A 19,858-nucleotide genomic window follows, 5' to 3' on the forward strand; every position below is an offset into this window, starting at 1 on the left:
GTGCGCTACCTTCATGAAGACTGAGGAGTCTTCTGCCGCCTGTTTCCGGACCTCCGTTCTGCCGTTCTTCAGCGTCTGTAAGGGGGATCGGCGGCGCGGCTCCGGGACGAACCCCAGGCTGACCTGTGTTCCGACTCCCTCTGGAGCTCAGTGTCCAGTAGCCTAAAACTTCAATCCTCCTGCACGCAGGTGAGTTGCAAGTCTCTCCCCTAAGTCCCTCGTTGCAGTGATCCTGTCGCCAGCAGGAATCACTGATTAGAAACCTAAAAAAAAACTTTTCTAAACAGCTCTTTAAGAGAGCCACCTAGATTGCACCCTCTCGGACGGGCACAAAAACCTAACTGAGGCTTGGAGGAGGGTCATAGGGGGAGGAGCCAGTACACACCATGTGACCTAAAAAGCTTTTTTAGATGTGCCCTGTCTCCTGCGGAGCCCGCTATTCCCCATGGTCCTGACGGAGTCCCCAGCATCCACTAGGACGTTAGAGAAATATATATTTTTAATGCTCTGACAACGTCCAGTAACTTGGAGTCCTCCAAGTCGCTAGTAGCCGCAGGCACCACAATAGGCTGGTTCAAGTGAAAAGCCGAAACCACCTTAGGGAGAAAATGAGGACGTGTCCGCAGTTCTGCCCTGTCCGAATGGAAAATCAGATATGGGCTTTTGTACGATAAAGCCGCCAACTCTGAAACTCTCCTGGCTGAAGCCAGGGCCAGTAGCATGGTTACTTTCCATGTAAGATACTTCAAATCTACAGATTTGAGAGGCTCAAACCAATGAGATTTGAGAAAATCCAAAACTACGTTTAGATCCCACGGTGCCACTGGGGGCACAATCGGGGGCTGTATATGTAGTACACCCTTGACAAAAGTTTGTACTTCAGGCACTGAAGCCAATTCCTTCTGGAAGAAGATTGATAAGGCCGAAATTTGAACTTTAATAGACCCCAATTTGAGGCCCATAGACAATCCTGCCTGCAGGAAATGTAAGAATCGACCCAATTGAAATTCTTCCGTTGGGGCCTTCTTGGCTTCACACCACGCAACATATTTTCTCCAAATGCGGTGATAATGTTGTGCGGTCACTTCCTTCCTAGCCTTAATCAAGGTAGGAATAACTTCCTCTGGAATGCCCTTTTCTTTTAGAATCCGGCGTTCAACCGCCATGCCGTCAAACGCAGTCGCGGTAAGTCTTGGAACATACAAGGTCCCTGCTGAAGCAGATCCCTTCTTAGAGGTAGAGGCCACGGATCCTCCGTGAGCATCTCTTGAAGTTCCGGATACCAAGTTCTTCTTGGCCAATCCGGAGCCACTAGTATTGTTCTTACTCCCCTTTTCCGAATAATTCTCAGTACCTTTGGTATGAGAGGCAGAGGAGGAAACACATACACTGACTGGTACACCCATGGTGTTACCAGAGCGTCCACAGCTATTGCCTGAGGGTCTCTTGACCTGGCGCAATATCTGTCCAGTTTTTTGTTGAGGCGAGACGCCATCATATCCACCTTTGGTTTTTCCCAACGGTTCACAATCATGTGGAAAACTTCCGGATGAAGTCCCCACTCTCCCGGGTGAAAGTCGTGTCTGCTGAGGAAGTCTGCTTCCCAGTTGTCCACTCCCGGGATGAACACTGCTGACAGTGCTATGACATGATTTTCCGCCCAGCGAAGAATCCTTGCAGCTTCTGTCATTGCTCTTCTGCTTCTCGTGCCGCCTTGTCTGTTTACGTGGGCGACTGCCGTGATGTTGTCCGACTGGATCAACACCGGCTGACCCTGAAGCAGCGGTTTTGCCAAGCTTAGAGCATTGTATATCGCTCTTAGCTCCAGTATATTTATGTGAAGAGACGTCTCCAGGTCTGACCATACACCCTGGAAGTTTCTTCCCTGTGTGACTGCTCCCCAGCCCCGTAGGCTGGCATCCGTAGTCACCAGGACCCAGTCCTGTATGCCGAACCTGCGGCCCTCTAACAGATGGGCACTCTGCAACCACCACAGGAGAGACAACCTTGTTCTTGGTGACAGTGTTATCCGCTGATGCATGTGCAGATGCGATCCGGACCATTTGTCCAGCAGATCCCACTGAAATGTTCGTGCATGGAATCTGCCGAATGGAATTGCTTCGTAAGAAGCCACCATCTTTCCCAGGACTCTTGTGCATTGATGTACTGACACAGTTCCTGGTTTTAGGAGGTTCCTGACCAGTTCGGATAACTCCCTTGCTTTCTCCTCCGGGAGAAACACCTTTTTCTGAACCGTGTCCAGAATCATTCCCAGGAACAGCAGACGTGTTGTCGGGGTCAATTGAGATTTTGGAAGATTCAGAATCCACCCGTGTTGCTGAAGCACTACTTGGGTTAGTGCTACACCGACTTCCAGCTGTTCTCTGGACTTTGCCCTTATCAGGAGATCGTCCAAGTAAGGGATAATTAATACGCCTTTTCTTCGTAGAAGAACCATCATTTCGGTCATTACCTTGGTAAAGACCCGAGGGGCCGTGGACAAACCAAACGGCAGCGTTTGAAACTGATAATGACAGTCTTGTATCACGAACCTGAGATACCCTTGGTGTGAGGGGTAAATTGGGACATGCAGATAAGCATCTTTTATGTCCAGGGACACCATGAAGTCCCCTTCTTCCAGATTCGCTATCACTGCTCTGAGTGACTCCATCTTGAACTTGAATTTCTGTATGTACAGGTTCAAGGATTTCAGATTTAGAATAGGTCTTACCGACCCGTCCGGCTTCGGTACCACAAATAGCGTGGAATAATACCCCTTTCCCTGTTGTAGGAGGGGTACCTTGACTATCACCTGCTGAGAATACAGCTTGTGAATGGCTTCCAATACCGTCGTCCTTTCTGAGGGAGACGTTGGTAAAGCAGACTTTAGGAACCGGCGAGGGGGAGACCTTTCGAACTCCAACATGTAACCCTGAGATACTATCTGCAGGATCCACGGGTCCACCTGTGAGCGAGCCCACTGATTGCTGAAAATCTTTAGTCGACCCCCCACCGCTCCTGAGTCCGCTTGTAAAGCCCCAGCGTCATGCTGATGGCTTTGTAGAACCCGGGGCGGGCTTCTGGTCCTGGGCAGGGGCTGCTTGCTGCCCTCTCGTACCCTTTCCTCTGCCTCGCGGCAGATAAGACTGTCCTTTTGCTCGCTTGTTTTTATAGGAGCGAAAGGACTGCGGCTGAAAAGACGGTGTCTTTTTCTGTTGGGAGGGGGTCTGAGGTAAAAAAGTGGATTTGCCGGCAGTTGCCGTGGCCACCAGATCCGATAGACCGACCCCAAATAATTCCTCTCCTTTATATGGCAACACTTCCATATGCCTTTTGGAATCCGCATCACCTGACCACTGTCGCGTCCATAAACTTCTTCTGGCAGATATGGACATCGCACTTACTCTTGATGCTAGAGTACAAATATCCCTCTGAGCATCTCGCATATAAAGAAACGCATCCTTTAATTGCTCTAGAGTCAATAAAATACTGTCCCTATCCAGGGTATCAATATTTTCAGTCAGGGAATCCAACCACACTACCCCAGCACTGCACATCCAGGCTGAGGCTATTGCCGGTCGCAGTATAACACCAGTATGAGTGTATATACTTTTCAGGTTAGTTTCCAGCCTCCTATCCGCTGGATCCTTGAGGGCGGCCGTATCAGGAGACGGCAACGCCACTTGCTTTGATAAACGTGTGAGCGCCTTATCCACCCTAGGGGGTGTTTCCCAGCGCGTCCTAACCTCTGGTGGGAAAGGGTATAATGCCAATAACTTCTTAGAAATTAGCAGTTTTCTATCTGGGTTAACCCACGCTTCATCACACACGTCATTCAATTCCTCTGATTCTGGAAAAGCTACAGGTAGTTTTTTCACCCCCCACATAATACCCCTTTTTGAGGTACCAGCAGTATCAGAGATCTGCAAAGCCTCCTTCATTGCCGTGATCATATAACGTGTGGCCCTGTTGGAAAATACGCTTGTTTCTTCACCGTCGACACTAGATTCATCTGTGTCGGTACCCGTGTCGACTGACTGAGGTAAGGGACGTTTTACAGCCCCTGACGGTGTCTGAGACGCCTGAGCCGGTACTGACTGGTTTTCCGGCCGTCTCATTTCGTCTACTGACTTTTGTAATGTACTAACATTATCACGTAATTCCATAACTAAAGCCATCCATTCCGGTGTCGACTCCCTAGGGGGTGACATCACCATTACCGGCAATTGCTCTGCCTCCACACCAACATCGTCCTCATACATGTCGACACACACGTACCGACACACAGCAGCCACACAGGGAATGCTCTAATCGAAGACAGGACCCCCTTAGCCCTTTGGGGAGACAGAGGGAGAGTTTGCCAGCACACACCAAAAGCGCTATAAATGTATATAAACAACCCTAAAAGGTGTTGTTTTTGTTATAAGCGCTTTTAATATATAAATATCGCCAATTTATGCCCCCCTTCTCTTTGTTACCCTGTTTCTGTAGTGCAGTGCAGGGGAGAGTCCTGGGAGCCTTCCTCACAGCGGAGCTGAGCAGGAAAATGGCGCTGAGTGCTGAGGAGAATAAGCTCCGCCCCTTTTCCGGCGGGCTTTTCTCCCGGGTTTTGAGAAATCTGGCCTGGGTTAAATACATACATATAGCCTTAATGGCTATATGTGATGTATTCTTTGCCACTAAAGGTATTTAATATTGCTGCCCAGGGCGCCCCCAGCAGCGCCCTGCACCCTCCGTGACTGGTCAGTGAGAAGTGTGTAGCAACAATGGCGCACAGCTGCCGTGCTGTGCGCTACCTTCATGAAGACTGAAGAGTCTTCTGCCGCCTGTTTCCGGACCTCCGATCTTCAGCATCTGTAAGGGGGGTCGGCGGCGCGGCTCCGGGACGAACCCCAGGATGACCTGTGTTCCGACTCCCTCTGAAGCTATATCCAGTAGCCTAAGACTCCAATCCATCCTGCACGCAGGTGAGTTGAAAATCTCTCCCCTAAGTCCCTCGATGCAGTGAGCCTGTTGCCAGCAGGACTCACTGAGATTTAAAACCTAAAAAAACTTTTTCTAAGCAGCTCTTTAAGAGAGCCACCTAGATTGCACCCTGCTCGGACGGGCACAAAAACCTAACTGAGGCTTGGAGGAGGGTCATGGGGGGAGGAGCCAGTACACACCATGTGATCCTAAAAGCTTTCTTTAGATGTGCCCTGTCTCCTGCGGAGCCGCTATTCCCCATGGTCCTGACGGAGTCCCCAGCATCCACTAGGACGTTAGAGAAATAAGGGGGAGTCAAGGCCCTGGATCTGCCCAGCACAGTCAACATACGACTATTTTTCATCACATTTATTATTTTAAATGAGCAACTTATATGATATAATCAAAGTCTCTGTAACCTTCATCCCCAGCTCGCAGAGTGATAGCAGCAATTTGTCACAGATAACCGAATGTCACTGTGCATAATAGAAGGGGCCACGAATATAACAAGCATCAGCTTTTGTTAACAGGCTAAGAAAATTTGCGTCAATAACTACCTCTCATGATGAGGAAAGCCTGGTGACCGCATCCCAAAACCATCGCCGCACCAGGGCCCAACATCAGAATTGCTCATCATATTACCCCGGGCGTTGTCCATCGGCAAATCAGAAAAATGAAATCCTGCCCGAAAAGAAAGCCAGAATTAGGAAGAAATGGTGAAACCTGATTTGCCTTGGAAGTCATTATTTCTACAAGAACATCTATAAATGCAGAATGGCGTGTGTAAATATTTAGAGACACTGAGCAAGATTCAAATGTTTTTCCCACCCGCAGCCACTAGATGGCGTCAACGGAGCTATTCTAATGTAGCTCCGTTCAGGCACGATTGGCTGCCGGCGTCTACATTTCAGCTTGCACCTGCTGGGGGTGGCGAGCTGAAACGTGTGAAGTATTCCCATACGGCACTTTTCCTGATCGCGCCCATAAGTTTAGTCAGCTAAACCAGACACTAATGGGCGCGATCGCTGACATCAATTGTATATTGCCCCCTGCGATCTCGCATCACTTTAGACAGGAGAACAGGGGCGATAATATTTTAATCCACCCCCTTTAAGTCTGATTTGTGAAAGTGCATTACTGCTGGCCCACAGCACAGAACTCTTTCTAACAAGTCTCTGACTGTACAGGGAAGGATATTGTATCTGCTACAGAGGTACAAAACTTATCATGAACAGAAGGGAGGAGCTGGGCATTCCATGGTGCTGAACTCTAACTGCAGGATTGGCATAAGTGTACACCTCCTCTTAATGCCACATGTTACAGCAAGATTTACATTTCTCGGACTAGATATCTTCATCACATTCAAGCCAAGAGGACAGATTTACTGGGTGTTGAATAATTTACTGAAGGACACAGATTATTTTCTGCTCTCCGGGGGGAGCTGTACTAAGGCTTGGAGAGTGATAAAAGAAAGAGAGATAAAGTACTAGCCAATCAGCTCCAAACTGCCATATCACAGGCTGTATCTGATAAGTGACAGGAGTTGGTTGGTTAGTACTTTGGGGCCAATTCGTCAACAAGTGATAAATGGTGCTCCAGCCAATCAGCTCCCAACTGTCATGTTTAAAACACATGGACCGTTAGGAGTTGAAAACATGACAGTTGGCTGGTGCACCACTTACCACACGCAACAAGTTAAATAATTCACAATGAGGTTATCAATTGTTGATAAATGAGCCCCTAAATCTCCCCCTCTATGACCTAGGACCAAAATTCCAATGGAACGCATTTCCACAATTATAAAAACAAACAGAACAACGACATGTAATAAGAATTTACTCACCGGTAATTCTATTTCTCGTAGTCCGTAGTGGATGCTGGGACTCCGTAAGGACCATGGGGAATAGCGGCTCCGCAGGAGACTGGGCACAACTATAAAGAAAGCTTTATGTCTAACTGGTGTGCACTGGCTCCTCCCACTATGACCCTCCTCCAGACTTCAGTTAGGATACTGTGCCCGGAAGAGCTGACACAATAAGGAAGGATTTTGAATCCCGGGTAAGACTCATACCAGCCACACCAATCACACCATAGAACTCGTGATACAATACCCAGTTAACAGTATGACAACAACTGAGCCTCTCAACAGATGGCTCAACAATAACCCTTTAGTTAAACAATAACTATATACAAGTATTGCAGACAATCCGCACTTGGGATGGGCGCCCAGCATCCACTACGGACTACGAGAAATAGAATTACCGGTGAGTAAATTCTTATTTTCTCTGACGTCCTAAGTGGATGCTGGGACTCCGTAAGGACCATGGGGATTATACCAAAGCTCCCAAACGGGCGGGAGAGTGCGGATGACTCTGCAGCACCGAATGGGCAAACTCTAGGTCCTCCTCAGCCAGGGTGTCAAACTTGTAGAATTTAGCAAATGTGTTTGAACCCGACCAAGTAGCTGCTCGGCAAAGTTGAAAAGCAGAGACCCCTCGGGCAGCCGCCCAAGAAGAGCCCACCTTCCTTGTGGAATGGGCTTTCACTGATTTAGGATGCGGCAGTCCAGCCGCAGAATGTGCAAACTGAATCGTACTACAGATCCAGCGAGCAATAGTCTGCTTTGAAGCAGGTGCACCCAACTTGTTGGGCGCATGCAGGATAAATAGCGAGTCAGTCTTTTTGACTCCAGCTGTCCTGGAAACATAGATTTTCAGGGCCCTGACTACGTCTAACAACTTGGAAGCCTCCAAGTCTTTAGTAGCCACAGGCACCACGATAGGTTGGTTCAGATGAAAAGCTGATGTCACCTTAGGGAGAAACTGGGGACGAGTCCTCAATTCTGCCCTATCCATATGGAAAATCAGATAAGGGCTTTTACATGACAAAGCCGCCAATTCTGATACACGCCTGGCCAAAGCCAAGGCCAACAACATGACCACTTTCCACGTGAGATATTTCAATTCCACGGTTTTTAGTGGCTCAAACCAATGTGACTTTAGGAAATCCAACACCACGTTGAGATCCCAAGGTGCCACAGGAGGCACAAAAGGGGGCTGAATATGCAGCACTCCCTTAACAAAAGTCTGAACTTCAGGTAGTGAAGCCAGTTCTCTCTGGAAGAAAATCGATAGAGCCAAAATCTGGACCTTAATGGAACCCAATTTTAGGCCCATAGTCACCCCTGACTGTAGGAAGTGCAGAAAACGGCCCAGCTGAAATTCCTCCGTTGGGGCCTTCCTGGCCTCACACCACGCAACATATTTTCGTCAAATGCGGTGATAATGGTTTGCGGTAACTTCTTTCCTAGCTTTAATCAGCGTAGGAATGACTTCCTCCGGAATGCCCTTTTCCTTCAGGATCCGGCGTTCAACCGCCATGCCGTCAAACGCAGCCGCGGTAAGTCTTGGAACAGACAGGGCCCCTGCTGCAGCAGGTCCTGTCTGAGCGGCAGAGGCCATGGGTCCTCTGAGATCATTTCTTGAAGTTCCGGGTACCAAGCTCTTCTTGGCCAATCCGGAACAATGAGTATAGTTCTTACTCCTCTTCTCCTTATTATCCTCAGTACCTTTGGTATGAGAGGAAGAGGAGGGAACACATAAACCGACCGGTACACCCACGGTGTTACTAGAGCGTCCACAGCTATCGCCTGAGGGTCTCTCGACCTGGCGCAATATCTTTCTAGCTTTTTGTTTAGGCGGGACGCCATCATGTCCACCTGTGGCTTTTCCCAACGGTTTACAAGCAGTTGAAAGACTTCCGGATGAAGTCCCCACTCTCCCGGGTGGAGGTCGTGTCTGCTGAGGAAGTCTGCTTCCCAGTTGTCCACTCCCGGAATGAACACTGCTGACAGTGCTAACACGTGATTTTCCGCCCATCGGAGAATCCTTGTGGCTTCTGCCATCGCCGTCCTGCTTCTTGTGCCGCCCTGACGGTTTACATGGGCGACTGCCGTGATGTTGTCTGACTGGATCAGTACCGGCTGGTTTTGAAGCAGGGGTATTGCCTGACTTAGGGCATTGTAAATGGCCCTCAGTTCCAGAATATTTATGTGTAGGGAAGTCTCCTGACTTGACCATAGTCCTTGGAAGTTTCTTCCCTGTGTGACTGCCCCCCAGCCCCGAAGGCTGGCGTCCGTGGTCACCAGGATCCAGTCCTGTATGCCGAATCTGCGGCAATCTTGAAGATAAGCACTCTGCAGCCACCACAGCAGAGACACCCTGGTCCTTGGAGACAGGGTTATCAGCCGATGCATCTGAAGATGCGATCCGGACCACTTGTCCAACAGGTCCCACTGAAAGGTTCTTGCATGGAACCCGCCGAATGGAATTGCTTCGTAGGAAGCTACCATCTTTCCCAGGATCCGCGTGCAGTGATGCACCGACACCTGTTTTGGTTTTAGGAGGCCTCTGACTAGAGATGACAGCTCCTTGGCCTTCTCCTCCGGGAGAAACACTTTTTTCTGTTCTGTGTCCAGAACCATCCCCAGGAACAGTAGACGTGTCGTGGGGACCAGCTGTGACTTTGGAATATTCAGAATCCAGTCGTGCTGTTGTAGCACCTCCCGATCTGGGCAGAAAGGACGCGCCTTTAACCCGCTTGCCCTTATTGGGCCGAAAGGACTGTACCTGATAATACGGTGCTTTCTTTGGCTGTGAGGGAACATGGGGTAAAAATGCTGACTTCCCAGCTGTTGCTGTGGAAACGAGGTTCGAGAGACCATCCCCGAACAACTCCTCACCCTTATAAGGCAAAACTTCCATGTGCCTTTTAGAATGTGCATCACCTGTCCACTGCCGAGTCCATAACCCTCTCCTGGCAGAAATGGACATTGCACTTATTTTAGATGCCAGCCGGCAAATATCCCTCTGTGCATCTCTTATGTATAAGACTGCGTCTTTAATATGCTCTACGGTTAGCAATATAGTGTCCCTGTCTAGGGTATCAATATTTTCCGACAGGGAATCTGACCACGCAGCTGCAGCACTGCACATCCATGCTGAAGCAATAGCTGGTCTCAGTATAATACCTGTGTGTGTGTGTGTGTGTGTGTGTGTGTGTGTGTGTGTGTGTGTGTGTGTGTGTGTGTGTGTGTGTGTGTGTGTGTGTGTGTGTGTGTGTGTGTGTGTGTGTGTATATATACAGACTTCAGGATAGCCTCCTGCTTTCTATCAGCAGGTTCCTTCAGGGCGGCCGTATCCGGAGACGGTAGTGCCACCTTCTTTGACAAGCGTGTGAGCGCTTTATCCACCCTAGGGGATGTTTCCCAACGTGACCTATCCTCTGGCGGGAAAGGGTACGCCATTAGTAACCTCTTAGAAATTACCAGTTTCTTATCGGGGGAAGCCCACGCTTCTTCACACACTTCATTTAATTCCTCAGATGGAGGAAAAACTACTGGTAGTTTTTTCTCTCCAAACATAATACCCTTTTTTGTGGTACCTGGGGTAACATCAGAAATATGCAACACATTTTTCATTACCTCAATCATATAACGTGTGGCCCTATTGGAAGTTACATTAGTCTCATCGTCGTCGACACTGGAGTCAGTATCAGTGTCGACATCTGTGTCTGCCATCTGAGGTAGCGGGCGTTTTAGAGCCCCTGATGGCTTTTGAGACGCCTGGGCAGGCACAGGCTGAGAAGCCGGCTGTCCCATATTTGGTATGTCGTCAAACCTTTTATGCAAGGAGTCGACACTGTCGCGTAATTCCTTCCACAGAACCATCCACTCAGGTGTCGACCCCGCAGGGGGTGACATCACATTTATCGGCATCTGCTCCGCCTCCACATAAGCCTCCTCATCAAACATGTCGACACAGCCGTACCGACACACCGCACACACACAGGGAATGCTCTTACAGAGGACAGGACCCCACAAAGCCCTTTGGGGAGACAGAGAGAGAGTATGCCAGCACACACCAGAGTGCTATAATACAGGGATTAACTGAATTATTTCCCCTTATAGCTGCTATATAAGTTATACTGCGCCTAAATTTAGTGCCCCCCCTCTTTTTTACCCTTTGTAGCTTGATACTGCAGGGGAGAGCCAGGGAGCGATCCTTCCAGCGGAGCTGTGAGGGAAAAATGGCGCCAGTGTGCTGAGGGAGTTAGCCCCGCCCCTTTTCCGGCGGACTTCTCCCGCTTTTTTCAGGAATTCTGGCAGGGGTAATTTATCACATATATAGCCTCTGGGACTATATATTGTGATGATTTGCCAGCCAAGGTGTTTATATTGCTGCTCAGGGCGCCCCCCCCCCAGCGCCCTGCACCCATCAGTGACTGGAGTGTGAGGTGTGCATGAGGAGCAATGGCGCACAGCTGCAGTGCTGTGCGCTACCTTGTTGAAGACCGAGGTCTTCTGACACCGATTTTCCGGACCGCTTCTTGCTTCTGGCTCTGTAAGGGGGACGGCGGCGCGGCTCCGGGACCGAACGATCGAGGTCGGGTCCTGTGTTCGATCCCTCTGGAGCTAATGGTGTCCAGTAGCCTAAGAAGCCCAAACTATCTCCAGTCAGGTAGGTTCGCTTCTTCTCCCCTTAGTCCCTCGCTGCAGTGAGTCTGTTGCCAGCAGATCTCACTGTAAAATAAAAAACCTAAAATATACTTTCTTTCTAGGAGCTCAGGAGAGCCCCTAGTGTGCATCCAGCTCAGCCGGGCACAAGATTCTAACTGAAGTCTGGAGGAGGGTCATAGTGGGAGGAGCCAGTGCACACCAGTTAGACCTAAAGCTTTCTTTATAGTTGTGCCCAGTCTCCTACGGAGCCGCTATTCCCCATGGTCCTTACGGAGTCCCAGCATCCACTTAGGACGTCAGAGAAAATAGGATTTTAATACCTACCGGTAAATCCTTTTCTCTTAGTCCGTAGAGGATGCTGGGGTCACTTCAAGAACCATGGGGTATAGACGGGATCCGCAGGAGACATGGGCACTTTAAGACTTTCAAATGGGTGTGAACTGGCTCCTCCCTCTATGCCCCTCCTCCAGACTCCAGTTATAGGAACTGTGCCCAGGGAGACGGACATTTCGAGGAAAAGGATTTATTGTTAAACTAAAGGTGAGATACATACCAGCTCACACCTCAAGCACACCGTACAACATGGCATTCAACACAACACAAGTCAACGGCATGAACATCAGCAACAGGCTGACTATAAACGTAACACAACGCGTGTAACCATAACTAATGACTGCAGATACTTTACGCACTGGGACAGGCGCCCAGCATCCTCTACGGACTAAGAGAAAAGGATTTACTGGTAGGTATTAAAATCCTATTTTCTCATACGTCCTAGAGGATGCTGGGGTCACTTCAAGAACCATGTGGTTTATACCAAAGCTCTAGAACGGGCAGGAGAGTGCGGATGACTGCAGCACCGATTGACCAAACATGAGGTCCTCATCAGCCAGGGTATCAAACTTGTAGAACTTCGCAAAGGTGTTTGAACCCGACCAAGTAGCCGCTCGGCAAAGTTGTAATGCTGTGACCCCCCGGGCAGCCGCCCAGGACGAGCCCACCTTTCTGGTAGAATGGGCCTTCACCGGTTTCGGTAACGGCAATCCAGCCGTAGAATGAGCCTGCTGAATCGTATGACAGATCCAGCGCGCAATAGTCTGCTTCGAAGCAGGAGCCCCAATTTTGTTGTGAGCATACAGGACAAACAGAGCCGTTCTGGCCACATACATTTTCAAAACTCTGACTACGTCAAGAAACTTTGATTCCAGCAAGGCATCAGTAGCCACTGGCACCACAATAGGTTGGTTCAAGTGGAACGACGAAACCACTTTTGGCAGAAACTGCTGACGAGTTCTCAACTCTGCTCTATCTTCATGGAAGATCAAATAAGGGCTCTTGTGAGAGACAAGGTCGCCAATTCAGATACCTGCCTGGCGGATGCCAAGGCCAACAGCATGACCACTTTCCAAGTGAGGAATTTCAACTCCACCTTTTGTAAAGGTTCAAATCAATGAGATTGAAGGAATTGCAACACCACATTAAGGTCCCACGGTGCCACAGGGGGCACAAAGGGAGGTTGGATGTGCAACACGCCTTTCACAAAAGTCTGAACTGATGGAAGAGAGGCCAATTGTTTTAGGAAGAAAACCAAGAAGGCTGAAATTTGTACTTTAATGGAGCCCAACTTTAGGCCCGCATCTACACCGGCTTCTAGAAAATGGAGAAAACGGCCTAACTGAAATTCTTCCGTAGGAGCCTTCTTGGATTCACACCAAGACACGTATTTTCTCCAAATACGGTGGTAATGTTTAGACGTTACTCCTTTCCTGGCCTGAATAAGAGTGGGGATGACTTCCTTGGGAATAACCTTTCAGGCTAGGATCCGGCGTTCAACCTCCAAGCCGTCAAACGAAATCGCGGTAAGTCTTGGAACACACACGGCCTCTGCTGTAACAGATCCTCCCTCAGAGGAAGAGGCCAGGGATCTCTTATGAGTAATTCCTGAAGATCTGGATACCAAGCCCTCCTTGGCCAGTCTGGAACAATGAGGATCGCTTGAACCTTTGTTCTTCTTATGATCTTTAATCACTTTTGGAATGAGTGGAAGCGGAGGAAACAAGTACACCAACTGAAAAACCACGGTGTCACTAGGGCGTCCACTGCTATTGCTTGAGGTTCTCTCGACCTGGAACATTATCTCTGAAGTTTATTGTTGAGGCGAGACGCCATCATGTCTATTTGAGGAATTCCCCAAAGACTTGTCACTTCTGCAAAGACCTCTTGATGAAGACCCCACTCTCCTGGATGAAGATCGTGTCTGCTGAGGAAGTCTGCTTCCCAGTTGTCCACTCCTGGAATGAAGATCGCTGACAGAGTGCTTGTATGCCTTTCCGCCCAACGGAGAACCTTTGTGGCCTCTGCCATAGCCGCTCTGCTCTTTGTTCCGCCCTGGCAGTTTATGTACGCTACTGCTGTTATGTTGTCCGACTGAATCAAGACGGACTGATTGCGAAGATGTTCCGCTTGCAGAAGGCAATTGTAAATGGCCCTTAACTCCAGAACGATTATGTGTAGACATTTCCTGGCTTGACCATCTTCCCCTGGAAGCTTTCCCCGTGTGACTGCTCCCCAGCCCCGGAGACTCGCATCCGTGGTCACTAAGATCCAGTCCTGGATCCCAAACCTGCGTCCCTCTAGGAGGTGAGAGCTGTGCAGCCGCCACAGGAGTGAGATTCTGGTCTTGGAAGACAGGATTATCCTTCGGTGCATGTGTAGATGGGACCCGGACCACTTGTCCAACAGGCATGAAACACTCTGGCATGGAATCTGCCAAACTGAATGGCCTCGTAGGCCGCCACCATCTTCCCCAGCAACCGAGTGCATTGATGGATCGATACTCTTGGCGGTTTCAGGATTTGTTTGACCAGGTTCTGAATTTCCAGAGCCTTTTCCATTGGAAGAAAAACTCTAATTCTGTGTCCAGAATCATTCCCAAAAACGACAGCCGTCTCGTCGGAACCAACTGTGATTTTGGCAAGTTTAGGAGCCAGCCATGTTGCTGCAGAATTGTCAGGGATAGCGTAATGTTCTGCAGCAATTGTTCCCTGGATCTCGCCTTTATCAGGAGATCGTCCAAGTACGGGATAATTGTGACTCCTTGCTTGCGCAGGAGAACCATCATTTCGGCCATTATCTTGGTGAAAACCCTCGGAGCCGTGGACAGACCAAACGGCATCGTCTGAAATTGGTAATGACAATCCTGAACTGCAAACCTCAGGTAAGCCTGATGTGGAGGATAAATGGGAACACGTAAGTAGGCATCCTTTATGTCTACCGACACCATAAAATCCCCCTCCTCCAGACTGGAGATCACTGCCCGGAGAGATTCCATCTTTAATTTTAATTTTTTTTTTATTTTATTTTTTTTTTAGGTAGAAATTGAAGGATTTGAGGTTCAGGATTGGTCTGACTGAGCCGTCTGGCTTCGGGACCACGAACAGGCTCGAATAAAAGCCTTGTCCCTGTTGCGACAGGGGAACCCTGACAATGACTTGATTGTGACACAATTTTTGTATTGCGGCGCATACCACCTCCCTGTCCTGAAGAGAAGCTGGTAAGGCAGATTTGAAAAAACGGCGAGGGGGAACGTCTTGAAACTCCAGTTTGTACCCCATGGACACTATTTCTAAAACCCATGGGTCCAGGGCCGAACGGGCCCAGAACTGCCTAAAGAAACTGAGACGTGCCCCACCGGTGCGGACTCCCGCAGAGGAGCCCCAGCGTCATGCGGTGGATTTGGCAGAAGCCGGGGAGGACTTCTGCTCCTGGGAACCGTCCACGGCCGGTGATCGTTTACCTTTTCCCTTTCCTCTAGTAGCAAGGAACGAAGACCCTCGGCCTTTTCTGTGTTTATTGGGCCGAAAGGACTGCATCTGATAGTGGTGTGTTTTCTTTTGTGGTGCAGGCACATAAGGTAAAAATTATAACTTACCCGCGGTAGCCGTAGATACCAACTCAGCGAGGCCGTCACCAAACAATACACCACCTTTATACGGTAGAGACTCCATAGCTTTCTTAGAGTCAGCATCAGCATTCCATTGATGAATCCACAATGCTCTCCTAGCTGAGACTGCCATGGCATTGGCCCTTGATCCCAAGAGGCAATATCCCTCGCAGCTTCCTTTAGGTAGACTGCAGCGTCCCTGATATAACCTAGTGTCAAAAGAATGCTATCCCTATCCAGGGTATCTATTTCAGATGACAAGTTATCTCCCATCTTTCGAAAGCACTACTCACCCACGCAGACGCAATGGCTGGTCCGAGTAGCGTACCCGTGGTGATATAAATGGATTTCAATGTATTTTCCTGCCTACGATCCGCAGGAACCTTTAGGGCTGCCGTGTCAGGGGACGGAAGAGCCACCTTTTTGGACAGCCGTGATAGAGCTTTGTCCACAATGGGAGGTGACTCCCATTTTTCCCTATCCCCAGAGGGAAACGGATACGCCCCTGGAATCCTTTTGGGAATCTGAAACTTTGTCAGGATTTTCCCAAAACTTTTCGCAAAGCGTGTTCAGTTCATGAGAGAGAGGAAACGTTACCTCAGGTTTCTCTCCTTGATACATACAGACCCTAGTATCGGGAACAGTAGGGTCCTCAGTGATATGTAATACGTCTTTTATAGCCACAATCGTGCACTGAATGCTCTTTGCCAATTTTGGATCTAATCTGGCATCACTATAGTCGACACTTGAGTCAGTGTCCGTGTCGGTATCCGTGTCTGCCAGCTGGGTAAATTAACGTTTTTGTGACCCCGAGGGGGTCTGGACTCGTAACAACACATCCTCTACAGATTTCTTCCAAGCCTGGTTCTGATTTATCCAATCTCTTATTTATCAGAGCCACATTAGCATTCAGAGCACTCAAAACATTCATCCAATCAGGTGTCGGCGGTGCCGACAGGGTCACTCCCACAGCCGTTTGTGTCCCTAACATTGTCTCCTCCTGGGAAGAGCCTTCAGCCTCAGACATGCCGACACATGTGCACGCAGCACACACAGACACACTGGGCATATAGCGGACAGACCCACAATAAAGCCTGTCAGAGAGACACAGAGGGAGTTTGCCAGCCCACAACCCAGCGCTTAAACCCGGTTCTGACACAGTTACAGAATGTCCCAGACCTGCAGCACTTTTATAATAACTTATATTGCACCAGAAATCACTGTCCTCTTCCCCCCCCCCCCCGTTTTGCACCGTTACTTGTACAGCAGTGTGAGGAAGGACCAGCGTCTCTGCAGCTTCTGTGAAGAGAAAATTGCGCTGATGTGAGCTGTGAGGACTAAGCCCAGCCCCCAGAATGGCGCGCTTCAGCCCCGCTATTTTTCCAAAATCTTTATACTGGCGAGGGTTTGGACAGAGGTTTGGCACCTTGTCCCCTCTTGCCAGTCACTTTTTTTAGTGGTTAATATACTGCCCAGGGCAACGGTTAGTAGCCATATACACCACACTCTCTCGACAAGAGAAGTGTCAGCGGCTAATGCCATATCAACCAAAAGAAGATAAGTGCGTCAGGGTGGGCGCCTTGTGGAGCCCAGTGTACCTCGCAGAAAGAGTTTTAACAAGGTTAAGTTCTTACCATAAAACTCGTTTTCTGCTGCGGAGTACACTGGGCTCCACAAGTCTGGACAATGGGAATGTCCTAAAGCAGTTCCTTATGGGAGGGGACGAACTGTAGCGGGCACAAGAACCCGGCGTCCAAAGGAAGCATCCTGGGAAGCGGCAGTATCGAAGGCATAGAACCTTATGAACGTGTTCCCGGAGGACCACGTAGCCGCCTTGCACAATTGATCAAGGGTCGCACCACGTTGGGCCGCCCAAGAAGGTCCAACAGACCAAGTAGAATGGGCCGTAATGTGAACAGGAGCTGACAGACCAGCCTTCACTTAAGCATGCGCAATCACCATTCTAATCCACCTGGCCAGGGTCTGCTTGTAAGCAGGCCAGCCACGTTTGTGAAATCCAAACAAAACAAAGAGAATCAGACTTTCGAATAGAAGCAGTTCTCTTCACATAGATATGGAGTGCCCATACCACATCCAAAGACCGCTCTTTGGGCGACAAATCAGGAGAAACAAAAGCTGGAACCACAATCTCCTGATTAAGGTGGAACGAAGAAACCACCTTAGTTAAATATACGGGACGAGCCCTAAGAACCGCCCGGTCACGGTGAAAAATCAGATATGGGGAACTACAAGACAAGGCACCCAAATCCGACACTCTTCTAGCAGAGGCAATAGCCAGCAAGAACACCACCTTAAGGGAAAGCCACTTAAGGTCAGCTGAACCAAGAGGTTCAAATGGAGGCTCCTGCAACGCCTCCAAAACCACCGACAAGTCCCAAGGAGCCACAGGCGGGACATAGGGAGGTTGGATACGCAACACACCCTGAGTGAAAGTATGAACATCAGGTAAAGTCGCAATTTTTCTCTGAAACCACACCGACAAGGCAGAAATATGAACCTTGAGGGAGGCCAGACGCAGGCCTAAATCTAGGCCCTGCTGTAGAAAAGCCAAAAGGTTGGCTGTACTAAACTTGGAAGCGTCATAATGGTTAGATGCGCACCAAACAAAATAGGAATGCCAGACCCGATGGTAAATCCGAGCAGAGGCCGGTTTCCGGGCCCGCAACATAGTTTTAATGACCTCTTCAGAAAAACCCTTCGCTCTTAAGACGGAAGCTTCAAGAGCCACGCCGTCAAAGACAGCCGGGCCAGGTCCTGGTAGACACAGGGGCCCTGAACGAGGAGGTCTGGGCGTTGTGGAAGTAGAAGTAAACGCTCCGACGATAGGCCTTGCAGGTCTGAGAACCAGTGCCGTCTGGGCCACGCCAGAGCTATGAGAAGCAGATTTTCTTTTTCTTGCTTGAACTTACGAATTACCCTGGGCAGGAGTGACACCGGAGGGAACAAGTACGGCAGCCGAAACCTCCACGGTACTGCCAGCGTATCCACAAATGCTGCTTGAGGATCCCTTGTCCTTGCTCAGAAGACCGGAACCTTGGGATTGTGTCGAGACGCCATCAGATCCACATTTGGAAGACCCCACCTTTCCACGAGGAGTTGAAACACTTGCACGTCCTGACGACAGACAGTCCGCTTCCCAATTCAGGACTCCCGGAATGAATATTGCCGATATTGCCGGTAGATGGCGTTCTGCCCAACGTAGAATCCGTGAGGCTTCCTTCATTACCAAACGGCTTCGAGTGCCGCCTTGATGATTTATGTAAGCCACTGTGGTGGCGTTGTCCGACTGTACTTGAAAAGGACGGTTCTGAATCAAATGCTGGGCTAGGTTCAACGCATTGAAGACCGCCCGCAATTCCAGAATGTTGATCGAGAGGAGAGATTCCTCCTTGGTCCACCGACCCTGCAAGGAGTGCTGCTCCAGCACCGCGCCCCAACCTCTTAGACTGGCATCTGTCGTCAACAGGACCCAGTTGGATATCCAGAAGGGACGGCCTCTGCACAATTGTCGGTCCAGGAGCCACCAGAGCAGCGACAGACGGACCTCCGGAGTCAAAGAGATCATGCGAGACCTGATCCGGTGAGGCAGGCCATCCCACTTGGCTAGAATCAGCTTCTGGAGGGGTCGAGAATGGAATTGAGCATACTCCACCATGTCGAATGCTGACACCATGAGGCCCAGCACCTGCATTGCCGAATGTATCGACACTTGCGGACGAGAAAGGAAGCAACGAATCCTGTCCTGAAGTGTCAGGACTTTCTGCTGAGACAAGAACCACCTCTGGTTGTGAGTGTCCAAGAGCGCTCCCAGATGCGCCATGCTCTGAGCAGGGACCAGGGAGGATTTCTTCCAGTTGATGAGCCACACGTGGGCTTGTAGAAACCGGACCGTCATATCCAGATGACGCAGGAGAAGATTTGGAGAATTTGCCAGGATTAACAAGTTGTCCAGATACGGCAGTATCCTGACCCCTTGACGGCGGAGTACCACCGTCATCACCACCATAACTTTGGTGAAGACTCGCGGAGCCGTTGTTAAACCAAAAGGTAACGCCCGAAACTGGTAATGGAGGTTGCCAATAGCGAACCTCAGGTATTGTTGATGTGACACTGCTATAGGAATATGCAGGTAAGCATCCTGTATGTCCAGGGAGACCATGTAGTCCCCAGGTTCCAAGGCCAGAACTATAGAGCGAAGGGTTTCCATACGGAACTTGGAAATCTTCACAAATTTGTTCAGTGCCTTGAGGTTGAGAATGGGCCGGGAGGACCCATTCGGTTTCGGGACTAGAAACAGCGGAGAATAGTACCCCCGGCCCCTCTGAGCAAGAGGCACCTGTACTACGACTCCTGTATCCAGGAGGGTCTGTACCACCGAATGCAGAGTGTTTGCCTTTGTCTGGTCCGACGGA

At 49.6% G+C, this 19,858-nt stretch overlaps 1 protein-coding gene across 2 annotated transcripts in view; it reads right to left on the bottom strand.

Annotated features, from left to right (window-relative positions):
• Window positions 1-19,858, bottom strand: part of LOC134936565 (A-kinase anchor protein 8-like) — a 90,643-nt gene that overhangs the window by 58,601 nt on the left and 12,184 nt on the right. For both annotated transcript variants that reach the window (XM_063931651.1, XM_063931650.1), the window contains one exon: window positions 5,523-5,646. In XM_063931651.1, the coding sequence (XP_063787721.1) occupies window positions 5,523-5,646 (124 nt within the window). The remainder of the gene's footprint in view (window positions 1-5,522; window positions 5,647-19,858) is intronic.

This window comes from Pseudophryne corroboree, chromosome 6, assembly GCF_028390025.1.
Source record: "Pseudophryne corroboree isolate aPseCor3 chromosome 6, aPseCor3.hap2, whole genome shotgun sequence".
NCBI lineage: Eukaryota > Metazoa > Chordata > Amphibia > Anura > Myobatrachidae > Pseudophryne > Pseudophryne corroboree.